This window comes from Mesoplodon mirus (genome assembly GCF_964341445.2).
Source record: "Mesoplodon mirus genome assembly, chromosome: 2".
Lineage (NCBI taxonomy): Eukaryota > Metazoa > Chordata > Mammalia > Artiodactyla > Ziphiidae > Mesoplodon > Mesoplodon mirus.
The window spans coordinates 65,067,368-65,080,219 of NC_138977.1; the positions used below are offsets into that span (position 1 = coordinate 65,067,368).

General features: G+C 51.8%; 1 protein-coding gene across 3 annotated transcripts in view; it reads right to left on the minus strand.

The window, feature by feature from the left end:
- Positions 1 to 7,555: 7,555 nt before the first annotated feature.
- Positions 7,556 to 12,852, minus strand: part of DLG5 (discs large MAGUK scaffold protein 5) — a 122,196-nt gene continuing 116,899 nt past the window's right edge. For all 3 annotated transcript variants that reach the window (XM_082634677.1, XM_082634676.1, XM_082634678.1), the window contains 3 exons: positions 11,591 to 11,700; positions 10,768 to 10,877; positions 7,556 to 9,290 (listed from right to left, as the gene is read on the minus strand). In XM_082634677.1, coding sequence (XP_082490803.1) covers positions 9,187 to 9,290; positions 10,768 to 10,877; positions 11,591 to 11,700 — 324 coding nt within the window. In that variant the 3' untranslated portion in view covers positions 7,556 to 9,186. The remainder of the gene's footprint in view (positions 9,291 to 10,767; positions 10,878 to 11,590; positions 11,701 to 12,852) is intronic.

Sequence of the window (12,852 nt, forward strand, 5' to 3'; positions counted from 1 at the left end):
TTTTGGTCTCAACTATAACAGCTCCATTTGCCACTGCAGTAGTGACTGCGATACAGGGCAAAAGGCTACACTAGCATCTCGGGTTACGTAAAGAAAACTAAGCAACGGAGCACTGTGCTCACTCCTCCTGGGTGAGAAGGGAGAGTTTGATTTAGCTGGTAGCTGCATCAAGAAGCAGTAAAGAGAAACATAAAAAATGTGTTATCTCTCTGGGATGGGTGGAATTAGACATCTCAGCGTATACATTTTTCTGTCTTTTCTACTTCTGAAGCAAAAAGAGGAAAAAAAAAAAAAAAAAACAAAACTCCAAGATCTGATCACCAAATCCTTCCAGACAGGGTCTTCTAAGCCAAGGAGGCACTTTCAGTCCTACCCACTGGAATCCTGAAACCCTTTATCCACCCATCCCCCACTCCATCACTGATGTGTTTCACGCCATGTTCTTTCATGCCACAGGGAAGACAGGCCTCCACCTGGTCCTACAGGGTCACCTGAGGCCTTCAGGGGCAAAACCACAACAAAGAATCCAAGAATCCTTGGCTGGAGGGTGCTCAGGACAGGGGGACATGCAACTCCCCGACTGTGGGCTTCTGGCTTCTTCTCATCCCTGCATTTTTTTCCCCCCAAAGACTGGTTCAGCTTCATATCCAACTATCTGAACTGGCTTGAGGGCACTGACTGCCTCCTGGGGGTGTCTTCACCCCTAATTAGAGCCCACATGCTCAATCCTGCCAGCAGAGGCAGTGACGAGCCTGGGTGCTGTGACTGTAGCTCCTGGTGTCCTTCCAGGGCTTTGAACCTAGCACGTGATGGTGAGTGCTTCTTGTCTCACCAGTTGGTTGCTGTAGGGAGTTCAGGAAACCTTTTGGATGAGCGTTTAATCCCTGAGGGGTAGCTGATAGTGCCTACTTATGGGCCTTAACCTCTTCTTCTGCAGCCAAGGGTGGTTGAATCTCTGCTGCATGGGGGGCTGCAACTGCCCCATCCCTACAGTGGTCTTGGTACCCCCTAACTGCATTAGCTGCTGTTGTCTGGGCAATGCAGCCACATCTTGACTTGCCCAGCTAGTAACTTCCCCGGGGACTGGCGTGACTTCATGATGGCGGCCACTACGAGGATGACTCAGGGCTGCACGCTGATCCAGTCGATATTTGGGGCAGAGCTGTAAGTGATCAGATTGCTGACTTGGTCAAGAGTCCTGCTTGTGGACAGACACCATAAAGGCCTTCATGCTCTTGGAAGGTGATCAGTACTGGCAATGATCTTCTCTGCAGATCCGACAACAATGCCGAAGAATGTATCAGAAACACATGTACATATCAATGCAACTTCAACTGCCTGTCATCCTGAGCTCCCATCCTGTGCGGAATGGCTGTCGCTCTGACTCTTGCTGACTGGGTCGTCGGATGGTAAGCAGTAATGCCTGACCTCTTGGGGATACCAGCAGCGTCAAGAGCGTCATATAACCCATATATCCCATAGGAGGTCAAGTCTGCTCTTACAGGACTGAAGGATGAAGCACTGCTTTGGCATGGAGGCCAACAGTCTCGAGTTCCCCAATCCCTGGGCCCTCAACCTTGGACTGTTGGGGAAACGAGTGTGCAGCCTGCGAGGGACCCAGAGAAGCTCTTCTGATGGGCTTCCATCCCATGTTCTTCTGCATTTTAGAGGGCCAATTACCTGGGCTGTAACCTGAAACAAGGACCTTCTTGTACAGACACATGCCTTTCAGATTCAACTCTGAGATTTTTGGTTTTAAACAAACAATTGTACTTCCCATAAATGAAGATGACCTCAAGCAGCAGCATCCTAGAGAATCACCTGCTTAGTCTAGACCCTGCAACACACAGAAACAAGAGATGACACAGGATGTCACAAAAGCTAACTTTAAAAAATACACTGGTTTTTAGGAACAAGGGAGTTGTTTAGAAATTATAAAATGTTATCAGAAGTATTTAACATATTTCAAACACAAAAATGTAAAAACAACTTACTGTACTTCAAGGAAAATGTAAACTTGTAAAATGTACAAATTAAACATATATTATCTTCACTCTAATTATTAGCAGATAATCTTAATAAAAATAAGCTGTTGGTCAAAAATAGCCACTGTCATTTCTAGCAAAATGTCTTGCAAGTTTATATTTATCATTTTTATTCCCATGGAGAACCAACACCAGCACACACCGTTGCTGGGCTCAAAGCAGGTTTTGCTTGATTCTGTTCATTATCATTGTGTGTCCTGAGATGCATGGCAGATGCCAGCCACAACCCATGACGTGCTCGGGGGCAGCCTGGCCCCACAAGCCCCTCTTCTTAGTCCCACAGTCACTTAGTCCTCAGGGCATCTCTGTCCATCTTTGACATAAGTATGCATAAAGCAGCTTCTTAGATGGTGAACTTCCTCAGAGCAGGTAGCATCTGTGAGAAGCTAAGATCATCTCCAAACTAAGCACAAGTCTGCTTTTATCCCAAAGGCAACGTAGCAAAAAGAAAGGGCTGGGGCAATCTCCTATAACTTGCCCAAAGCCTTGATGTCCTATCTGTAAGCCATAAACCCCACACAGAAGCTTCTATCAAGTTAAGTGAGTCTATATACAAACACAACAACAGTAAACTTAATCTGAATGCCCATTTATTGGGAACTGCTTAGGTAAGTTATTGGTAAACCCACTGTGACAGTTCTTTTATTATTTTTTTTTTTGCGTTACGCGGGCCTCTCACCGCTGTGGTCTCTCCCGTTGCGGAGCACAGGCTCTGGATGCGCAGGCTCAGCAGCCATGGCTCACGGGCCCAGCCGCTCCGCGGCATGTGGGATCCTCCTGTACCGGGGCACGAACCCGTGTCCCCTGCATCGGCAGGCGGACTCTCAACCACTGCACCACCAGGGAAGCCCTGTGACAGTTCTTTTGATGTGTCAGTTTGACTAGGCCACAGTCCTGTTATTCAGTTAAACACTCAGCTGGGTGTTACTGTGAAGGCATTTTGCAGATGTGATTAAAGCCCCGATCAGTCAACATTAAGAGTAAGGGCTGGGCTTCCCTCGTGGCGCAGTGATGAAGAATCTGCCTGGCAATGCAGGGGACATGGGTTCGAGCCCTGGTCCGGGAAGATCCCACATGCCGTGGAGCAACTAAGCCTGTGTGCCACAACTACTGAGCCTGTGCTCTAGAGCCCGCGAGCCACAACTACTGAGCCCGCGTGTCACAACTACTGAAGCCCGTGCGCCTAGAGCCCGTGCTCCGCAACAAGAGAAGCCACCGCAATGAGAAGCCTGCGCACCACAACAAAGAGTAGCCCCCGCTCGCCACAACTAGAGAAAGCCTGCGTGCACAGCAACGAAGATCCAACACAGCCAAAGATAAATAAATTAATTTAAAAAAAAAAAGAGTAAGGGAGCACCCTGGATAATCTGGGCAGGCATGATTCAATCCAAGCTACAGGGCTACCGCATTGCCTTCAACGCTAAAGAAGCCGGGAGGTTTTTTTGCCTGGAGAATGTAAGAGAGGATTCCTGGACTAGGGACACCAGGCACAGATCAGAGAACTGGTACCATACTGCAGAGAAAAGGACTAAGGGACTGGATGCTGCCGTACTGAATCCTGAATGCAAAGAGTCTCCCTGCCTTCTTCCCCAGTGGGCTCAGGGATGCTTCCAGGCCGATCCATCCTATCAGGAGTGGAAGGACTCCTTTGGGGAATCTGAAGACAGACCTAAGGAGATCATCACTAAGATTCCCCAGTGAGCAGCCCAACCAGGCCACTCTACAGAGAAACTCAGACTACACACCTCCCCATTTGTTCTGGACCATTAAATCAAATGCCCATGATTAATCATTAGCTGACATAAAAGGATTACCTGATACCTGAGATTAAAGCGCTAATATACAAGACAAGGTATCCCCAGTCCCAGTATCCCCCAGACCACAAAATAAATAAATAAGCCACAAGCAAATAAAAAAACCTAAACCTTGGAGGAATTAGAATTACGTGAGAAGAAAAAATATCTATCTTCAGATGTGAGAAGATATTACAGCCAAGAAACAAGCATAGAATGATATAAAAAAATGACATTCAGAAAGAATTCTTGGAAATTAAAAACCGGATAGCAAAGCTGAAAAACTCAACAGAAGGGCTCGAAAGATAAAGCTGAGTGAATCCCCTCAAAAAAAGGAGCAAAATGACAAAATGATGCCAATAGGAGATCAGAAATTGAGGGACTCTGTCCAGGGTGTGCAACGTATAAATAATGGAAGCTCCAGAAAGGAGGGAGGATGAGGAGGAAACCTGACAGCAAGTTATTTGTTATTTTACTTTGACCCTCAGGCCTCCCAACCCAGATGCACCAATCAGCAGACCATGGTGAATACAGACCTTGCCTTTTTCTTAATCCAGAACTTTTCTAGAAAACAATCCTAGGAGAAGGTAAATGGAGTCATCTTCCTCTGAAGAAAGAATTCGGATCAGGGGTTAATCCTTTCTCCTCACAAGCAGCACAAGAAACAGGAGATCCATCAAAAGAGAGGAGAGGAAACTCAAAGAAAGAAATCAAGAAAACTCCCAGGAAATTCTCAGGAAAGTAGAGGAGGTACCAGGATGAGGGCTGGCACCAGACCAAGAGGACAAGAAGTCTGGTCTGGAGCAGGGACTCCAGACAGAAATGCCCACAGATGTTAGCACCAAAGTCTCTGCTCGTTTCATAGGGCTCAGCTAAGAACAGAACGTTAAGGTGATCCCAGCCCCGGGTCTTATTTCTCCTAGGTTTTTATCGACATGAGCTGGAGACCTTCCTGCTCTCCAGATCAGCAAGAGAAACCAGCATTTCCTCCCACAGACGTGCTCAGCTTTGGCTTACTGCTGAAATCCAGAGGACGGCTGTGGTGAGCCTGAAAACTGCAGTCAGCGGTCCACGCCCTCTGACCATATTTCTGCCAGACACAGCACGGCCACACACCCCGAGTGTGGCAGCCCCGGGATCCCCAGGACTCATTCAAGTCCCTGCTCACTGACTTCCCCAAGGGGAAAGGGCTCTTCAAAGTTCCCAGGGAAGCGGAGGCTCGCCCTGCTCCAGAGAGCCCATTATATTGTCCGGCCAATGTCATTGAACAGTGGCAGCGCTGCCCTGTGCCCTCACAGCTCAGTGTGTGCTTGAGGCCCAGTGTTTTCAAAACCACACACGACATTGTTTCAAAACACCTCCACTGGGGGTGAAAATAGAAAAAAAAAAGCAAGGAAATCATTAAACCACAAGTCAGTACAGTGCTTGGTTTGGGGGAAAAGGTGGAGAATTCAGCTACTGTTGGGTGTTAAGATGGCCTCTACGGTAGTGGTAGTGTTCCTTAACAGTGGACGCACTGTCCATTTCATTATTCTTTAGACCGTATATTTATACTGTATATGCTCTTCTGTATGTATGACACATTTCACGGTTGAAAAAAAAGATATAAACTCATAATAGCAAGGAGAACTGAAGGGGAAACCATCAAGAAGCCAGAGAGACTGCATTCTGGAAGGTACGAGCACATGAAAGAAAGAGTATGCACGATTGAAATAAGGTCCAGGAAAGCCACAGGGAGAAGAGCAGCAGGAGGGAGCAAGGGAGAAGGCCCGGCTGTCCAGGCTCGGGCCTCGGAGCCCCATCCCCTGCAAGAAGATGATCGTCCCCATGCCAGCCACACTCCCAACGGTGAGATCATGCTTGCTCTGCAGTCCACCCGGCAATTCCTCGTTATTTCTCTCCGTCTGTCCTTGGCATCCGTGATCCGGGTGGCCCTCTGCCCTGTCAACCCCGAGAGGGGCGGCAGCTCAGCTTCCCAGCCCCAAACTCCAGTTGTCCAGCCACTTTGGTCAGCCTCAGAGCCTTGTTCTGGCCAGAGGCCCAAGACTTTGGGCCAGTGCTTGGCTCCTGGTCCAGACCCCTTCGGTTTCTGCTCCTGCGCATTAGGCATCAAGGACTCCTCCAGTCTCAGAAAGTCACGTGTGCCAAGGCTCCCAGAGCTGGGGTTTTGCTCAGGCTCTGCAAGGCCAGGAGGGAAGTCCCACTCCCCACCCATAACGCAGATGTCAGCATGGGAGGGGGCCTCAGAGGTCATCTCGTCTGCACTGTCTTTGGAGGCCCCGGCGAGATCTGTCCAAGGCCTCAAGGCTGGAGTTGAAAGTCAGCTCTGCCTTTCCAGAAGGATCTGAGCCTGCGTGAGACAGACACCAACTGGGGGCAAAGGCTGCGCACCTCCAGCCCCTGTCATGGTTTAGAGACAAACACAACTGCACATCCCCGCCCCAACCCAGTGCCACTCAGCGGTGTCCCAGGGGCAGCCCTGCAAGGCCTCGGCGCATCCAGAAACAAGCAGTCTATGAGCTCAGCGACCTAACTGCCCTCCGTTTAAAGAGGTGTAGCGGTTTTACCCTGCAATTGTAAAAGAAAACCAAGTTTCCTGTAGAAAACTTGGAAAGTACAGAAAAGTCTAAAGAAGAAAATAAAACTCACTCATAATGCAACAAGTGTGAGCTGCTATGGCTTTGGCATCGTCATGGACCTCTTTTAAAAGAAACCATTTCCTAAAACAAGCGTTTGTTGGGTGGGGTCACAGGATCCAGGCCACGGTGCATCCCCTCCCCCAAGGTCAGTGCTGAGTTTGTCAAGAAGATGTAGGCGACCCTGTGGCTGGCTTCACACAGGCCGAGGAGTGGCGGGCTTGGGACCCGGCCAGCTGCACAGGCCCTCCCCTCCTTTCCATGGTCACAGTCCGACGCAGCTCGGCGACTCCTGTGGCTGCAGGCAAGGCCAGAGGGACCTGCAGGTGAGACTGCAGGGTCCACAGTGGAGCTGCACCCGTGGGCCATGACCAGGGAGGCACTGGCGCCGAGTCTGCCCCCGCTGGCCCAGCCTCTGGCGCAGTGTGAGGCTTTTCCATGAGAGTCTGCCCTCAAGCTCCTCCAAGCAAACAGAGCAGAGGAGGAGGGCTCTGATCTGACCTGGGCCTCGGGGCGCTAGTGAGGCAGCCCTGGCCTCCTGGCCACTTCTCCCAGCCTTCTTGCCACCCTGGAACAGACTTTCAGGCCCAAAGTGGCTACCCAGGAGAGCTGTGGGTGGTCTTGCACTACAGCCCCTGGGCCAGGCTCTGCCTTCTTCACCCCGGGGGCCCGGTCTGGGCCTCACCCCCTGGCAGACAGGGACCTGACTGAGAACATGAGGGGATACTGGCGTCCTTCAAACCCCCTTTGCTTTTCTCGGCCCAGCCCAAACCTGCAGATCTGAACGGGAGCCCCCAGATTAGGATCTGAATCTTGCACAAATCAGCTGCCTGGCTGTAAGCACTACCCACAGCTCTGCTGGACAGAGGGACACATGAGAGGGAAGGAGAGAGTCAGAGGGGCTGAGGCCACAGGGAAGAGGGGCTCCTGACCATCAGGAGAGCTGGCGAGAACCTCACGTGGCGGCCAGTTCCAGCCACCTGCCGCCAGGGAGGAAGGCTGCCTCAAATTTAGGAACAAAGAGAGGGCAGGAAGCAGGGAAAGGTGGAAATGAAATGAATGCAGGCCTCTTCACCACAAGTTACAGAAATTGACCTTTATTTATTGTACTAAAGTCTATTTAACTTTCGATACAAAGGAAGGTTTTAGTACAGAAAATCCCAGTCTGTCCGAACAGTACCTGTGCACACTGTACCATCACCGTCCCACCCCCGCCGCCCAGAGCAGCAGCCCCGCAGGGCGCCAGTGAGACCCCTCGACAGCCTGCAGGGGGTCCTAGTTGTCTGAGCCAGAACGCGTGTACCTGTGAAACGAAGGGCAGCACTGAGGGCTGAAACGTGTCTATTTTCGAACAACTGTGCAAGAAAATATATCCCTTTTTAAAAAATGTCACTATGGCTAAACTATAATCTAGTGTCTAGAATTACAAAGAATAAAATGGAATCGGCGATTTCTTGCTAGTAAAATGAAATGTTAGGAACAGTATTAAAATAGAGGTCCTACCCCAGTGACACTTACCCGGAGCCCCGTACAGTACCTATTATTAAGAGGACGCACAGTTTAAGGAGGAACCAGATCAAACCTTCAGCCAGAAACATCCAGCGTCAGAAGCGGTTTAAAAAAAAAAAAAAAAAAAAAAAAGAGACACAAACCCCAAACAAAGCCATCCTCGTGGAGCACTGCTCATGCTGTAAGCGCTGGAGCCAAGACTAGGCAGATCCCAGTTTCTCTTCTTCTGAGTTTTGACAGTGACTGCACTAATCCTTAAGCTTCCCTAAGAGTTCTCTGCTCAAAGTCTGAAATGTTTTTATATCAAGTAGAGCTGATGTGCCCGCCCCACTCTAGAGCGCTTAGGAATTACCCTGCAAAATCTGCACTGGTAAAGGCTGTCACGATTCACAGAACCTAAAGAGGACCCAGTGGCATGCATCAGCCCCAGCCTAACACCCTGCCTGGAACTGGCGGTGTCACAGTGAACCCATGAAGCTCCGAGGACCAGAGAGAACGCTGGAATAATGAACGCAGGTGGACGAGAAGAGGACGCAGAGGGCAGGGGACAAAGTCTGAGGGACGCGTCCGCAGGACGGCCCGAGTCGCCCTCCTCCGTGCAGGAGGGGAGTACACTGCCGCTGGAGAGTCTGCCCCACAAAGGCACTGGTTCCGCGCCCGCCGATGGTCGAAGCGTCCGCAGTCGCAGGTCCTTCCAGGAGAGGTGCCACCAAGGAGCATGAAGTTTGTCAAAGCTCTGGTCCCACTGACAAGAACCTCCCAAAGCAAAGCGGCCCCCAGCGAGGTTCCAGAGTCGTCTCGCTGAAAACAGCACAAAACCAACACCAAAGCGACAGTGAGGAAAGGGCAGGGGCTGGGCAGCGACAACATGGAGCCGTTCAAGTAAACATCAACAACCGAATACTTAGAAAAGGCTTGTAAACTTGTGATCTGAAAGGTTCTCTTTGCAGCATCTCTGACGAGCTGGCTACGAGAAAGGTTGGTGTCGAGCCCCTCTACAGAGTCTTCTGTCTTACAGCGCACGAGGGAGAGGAATAGAGTCAGCGGCCCTCTTGTCTACAAAGGAGGTGCTTCTGGAATCCTGCTTCATGGATCCTTCCCCTTCACGTTTATATACAGAGACGTCTATCTTTAGTTGCTAAAAAGGGCTGAGCCAGGCAGTCACGCCGGCGGCCAAGCTGCAGCCGTCCCCAGCACCGAGTTCTAGAGAGGGCTGGCTGGGATCCACAGGACTTTATTTTGCTCTTGATTGACCATTGCCAAGATCTGAGCGCAAATGCTCGACAGGGCTCCTCCCTGGACGACCCCTGCAAGAGAGCCCCCAAACACACACGTCATTGGCCCAGAGGAAGACTCCAGGGTGAAGGCAAATAAACACATCTTTTACTCTTCCTGGCGTTCTGCCTGTTTTGAGCTACTTGGCCCTCCTGCCCCACTCCCGCCTCACTCTCTTCCATCAGTGAGAAATTGGAAAAGAAAAAATAGTTGAGTGCAAACCACTTCGGCTTTTTACCTATCCCTCTCGGCAACTGTTCCATAGGATGTTAAAATTTTACGCTCAAATGAAGGCTGGTGTCCCATTTTGCCAGGCTGCCCTGGTCCCTGTAACAGGGATGACAGGATCTGACCACACCCATGAATTGCCAGGCCCCACTGCAAGGATGCTCTGGGCTGCTTTGCCTAGTCATGCAATGGGGAGTCCCAGCACACTGGAAGGCAGTCTGGGCTGTGTTGTGATGGTCCAATCGGCAGCAGGATTCTACAGGTGACAAGGTTGGGTCTCGGAAGCTGGGCATCCCATGGCCCAGAGAAGATTCCCAGCAAAGATGATGGAATGTCTCCAGCTCTCAGGCCTGCTCTGCAGGCTTTCAGGACTACAGCCCGGCAGACACTAGACCAGGGCTCTCTGCGGGCTCCACGGAACAGCGCCGAGCGCTGGCTGCTTGCCACAGAAATGGACAGCGAGGGTTTAGAAACGGCTATGGAAACGTGACAGAGTAATTTTACATCTGCTGAATCTAACAAAAAGCCAAGGCTTGCATTTTGTTAAGTTTTGGAGTTTTTAATGTTCTTTTCTCTAGTAATTGTTCATGTATCTGACTGAAATACTGGTCTGTAATGGACTGGAAATTAAAACACAAACACACATAACACATACATAGACAGAAGCACCAAGGCTGGGTTTTGAGGCCAAATGTTGCATGAGAAGCGCCAAACTAGATCACAACACTCTCTACAAGTTCATTAAAATCACTGTCTCCACCTCTCTGTGGCCACAGTGTTATTATGCCCCCTACAAATGACTGATTTTATGGAAGAAGTTGAAAGTCGCAAAGTAAAATGGCAGTTGGTAAACTGGAAACCTGCTTCTTCTGGTTTGCTTTGTTTCAAAGACCAGAGATAGTAAAGGTGAAGCTTATCTTCAAACTTCACTGCAAAACTGGCCTGACCTGGAAGGTGCTGGGGACAGATGGTCACAGCCACCACCGCCATGCTACCTGCCCAGGGAACGCTGGAGCTGTGCTACATGGTGCCTGTGCAGCCGCCACACAGGGCCAGGTTGTGACCCAAGGCCAGAATTAGTGAACTTTTACCTTTGGACCTGCAACTTCCTGACGCTGCCCTGTGCCTGCCATGAGACCATCTGTGATGAAAGTGCTCACGTGACGGCATCCACCAGGCTCCCCGGAAGTGCGGGCTGTTACCACTTCTAAGAAGGACGTCCTTGGGAAGCCTGTAACCGTCCCCGCTGCCTGCTCCTCCTCAGGCCTGACGCACACCTACCTGTGAAGAACCTGCTGTACTCCTGTTCAATCTTCTGAGCCGTCTCAAACTGCTCTTTGGAATGCCTCTGAGTCACCTTGTCCTTCAGGTAGATGGGGTCTCTCTGCTCCCTGTTGGGACATCCAGGGAACCAGGCTGAGCTTCTCCCCTCCCCCCAGGCCCTCCCTCCTCTTTGCTTCTTTGTCCAGAGTAACAGGGGTCTCCACCACCACAGGGCCCCCATGTGCTCCCCTGGTAAAGCACAGCCTGCAGGCTCCACGGGGAGCTCCGGGCAGAGAGGGGGAAGGTGGGAACCCGAGTGTGTGCACACAGAGACCAGACACCTCAGCTGGCCCCCGAGTGCAGGTATCAGAAGCCTGGAAGCACAGAAAGGCAAAGTGGAGGAGGGCCTTGGCAAGCCGTTAGCCCAACCCGCACAGAAACTCAAGCCCAGTGGGAGCAAAGGCCCATCCACACCACAAGCCAGCTCCTGGCAGAGCTGGACCCAGGCCAGGCCACCCAGTTCCTGTGTTGTTGTGAATGTCCAGCTGAGAGGCAGGAGAAGGGAAAAGGGGCTGGGGGTCAGGAGGGGAGCTACGCAGACAAAGCTGGACCTCCTCAGGGAGCGGTGGTAGCATCCAAACAGCGCGGAGAGTGGTGTGGAGGGAGGGCTGTGCTGGGTTCACATGCCTGGCTCAGTGTGAGATGCGGGCTCGAGGCGGAAGGCCGCTCCTACATGGGATGCCTATTTCAAGGCCAAGGGGCCCCTCGCCCCACGGATTTGAGCCAGCAGTGCCTCCCCAGCAAGGCCCCAAGCCAAGCCCCCGAGGAGCCTGTCACCTACTTGATGTGTTTGGCGCTCTTGTAGTGGATGAAGATGACGATGGGGTAGATGTGCATGTGGTGCAGCCGCTCAATGGCGTGGGGGGCGACGTCCAGGAGACAGTGCCGGTTCTGGGGGCAGGGAGAGAGTGAACACCTGGGCGGGTGCGGGGCCGGGGCCTCGGGAGCACTGGACACACCAGCCTTCCTCTGACACCGATGGGCCCCACCCCTCCCCTGACACTGCCCTGCCTTGCCCTGTAAGTGAACATACAAGGTTCTACCAACGAACAAGGCAGCAAAACCAGTCTTTCGTTAAGACCACACACGATACACGGAGGGGAAACTGCATCTGGGAAGATCTCTCCCCACAAGCCGTCAGCTGTGATGATGGTCCAGGCTGGGAACCAGGGCCAAGCGGGGTCTGGACGACCCCACTCCAAACTCCCTTTCCTGCCTTTACCCAGATATAGGAACTTCCTGAAGCGCTACCCCACCTGGCCTCAGGAACCTTACTTCTGCCAGTCTGGGCAAAAGAAGATACGGAGACTCGGCGGGGGGCTGAAGCAGGGGAGGGGGGAGTGTGTGGGTCTTTGCGTGGTTGTGATTGAAATGCATCCCATGGATCCCCTGAGCCTCCGGGCAGAGTATGAGCCAAAGGCAGGCCACGGGCACCCTGCCTGTGGTTCTCCCTGACCCCTGAAAGCTCCACTGAGGGGGTCCACCCTTTGGCAGGCTTTCTGACATCCTGGGGCACCTCTGACTGGAGCTCGTCCACTTCAACTGGGCAGTCTTCACTGACAGGTGTAAGAGGTCAACTCCCTCACGTAACAGGAAGGATCCAAAGCCTGGCGAGGTAAACTGACCACCCAGGAAGGATGGAGCCCAGAAAGCGCCCACATCCTCAGACTTGTGAGGGATGCTTTTCCAAAAGATTTCCCCACTTCCCCTCATACTATCTGGCAAACAGACCCCAGCGTGTTCACAAACCTAAAGGCACATGGCAACGGCTCTTATCCTTTCAGGGTCGTGGCCCTGATGGAAGCTGTGCCCCTGTCCCTAGAATAAGGCACATCAGCTCAGCACACAAGCTCAGCAGATGCATTCTGGGACCCTGTTGTAGAAACCCCTGTGAGGGGCCTTTCCTAGAGTTCAAAGCTCTCGTCAGAGCCCCTCAGAGAGGGGCAGGTGACACATGCACAGGGTGACTTTTGCCCAGGACTAGCTTCCTACTCACGAAAGCGGAAGCACAAGAAGCAATGGGGGCCAGCCCCCAGTAGGTTA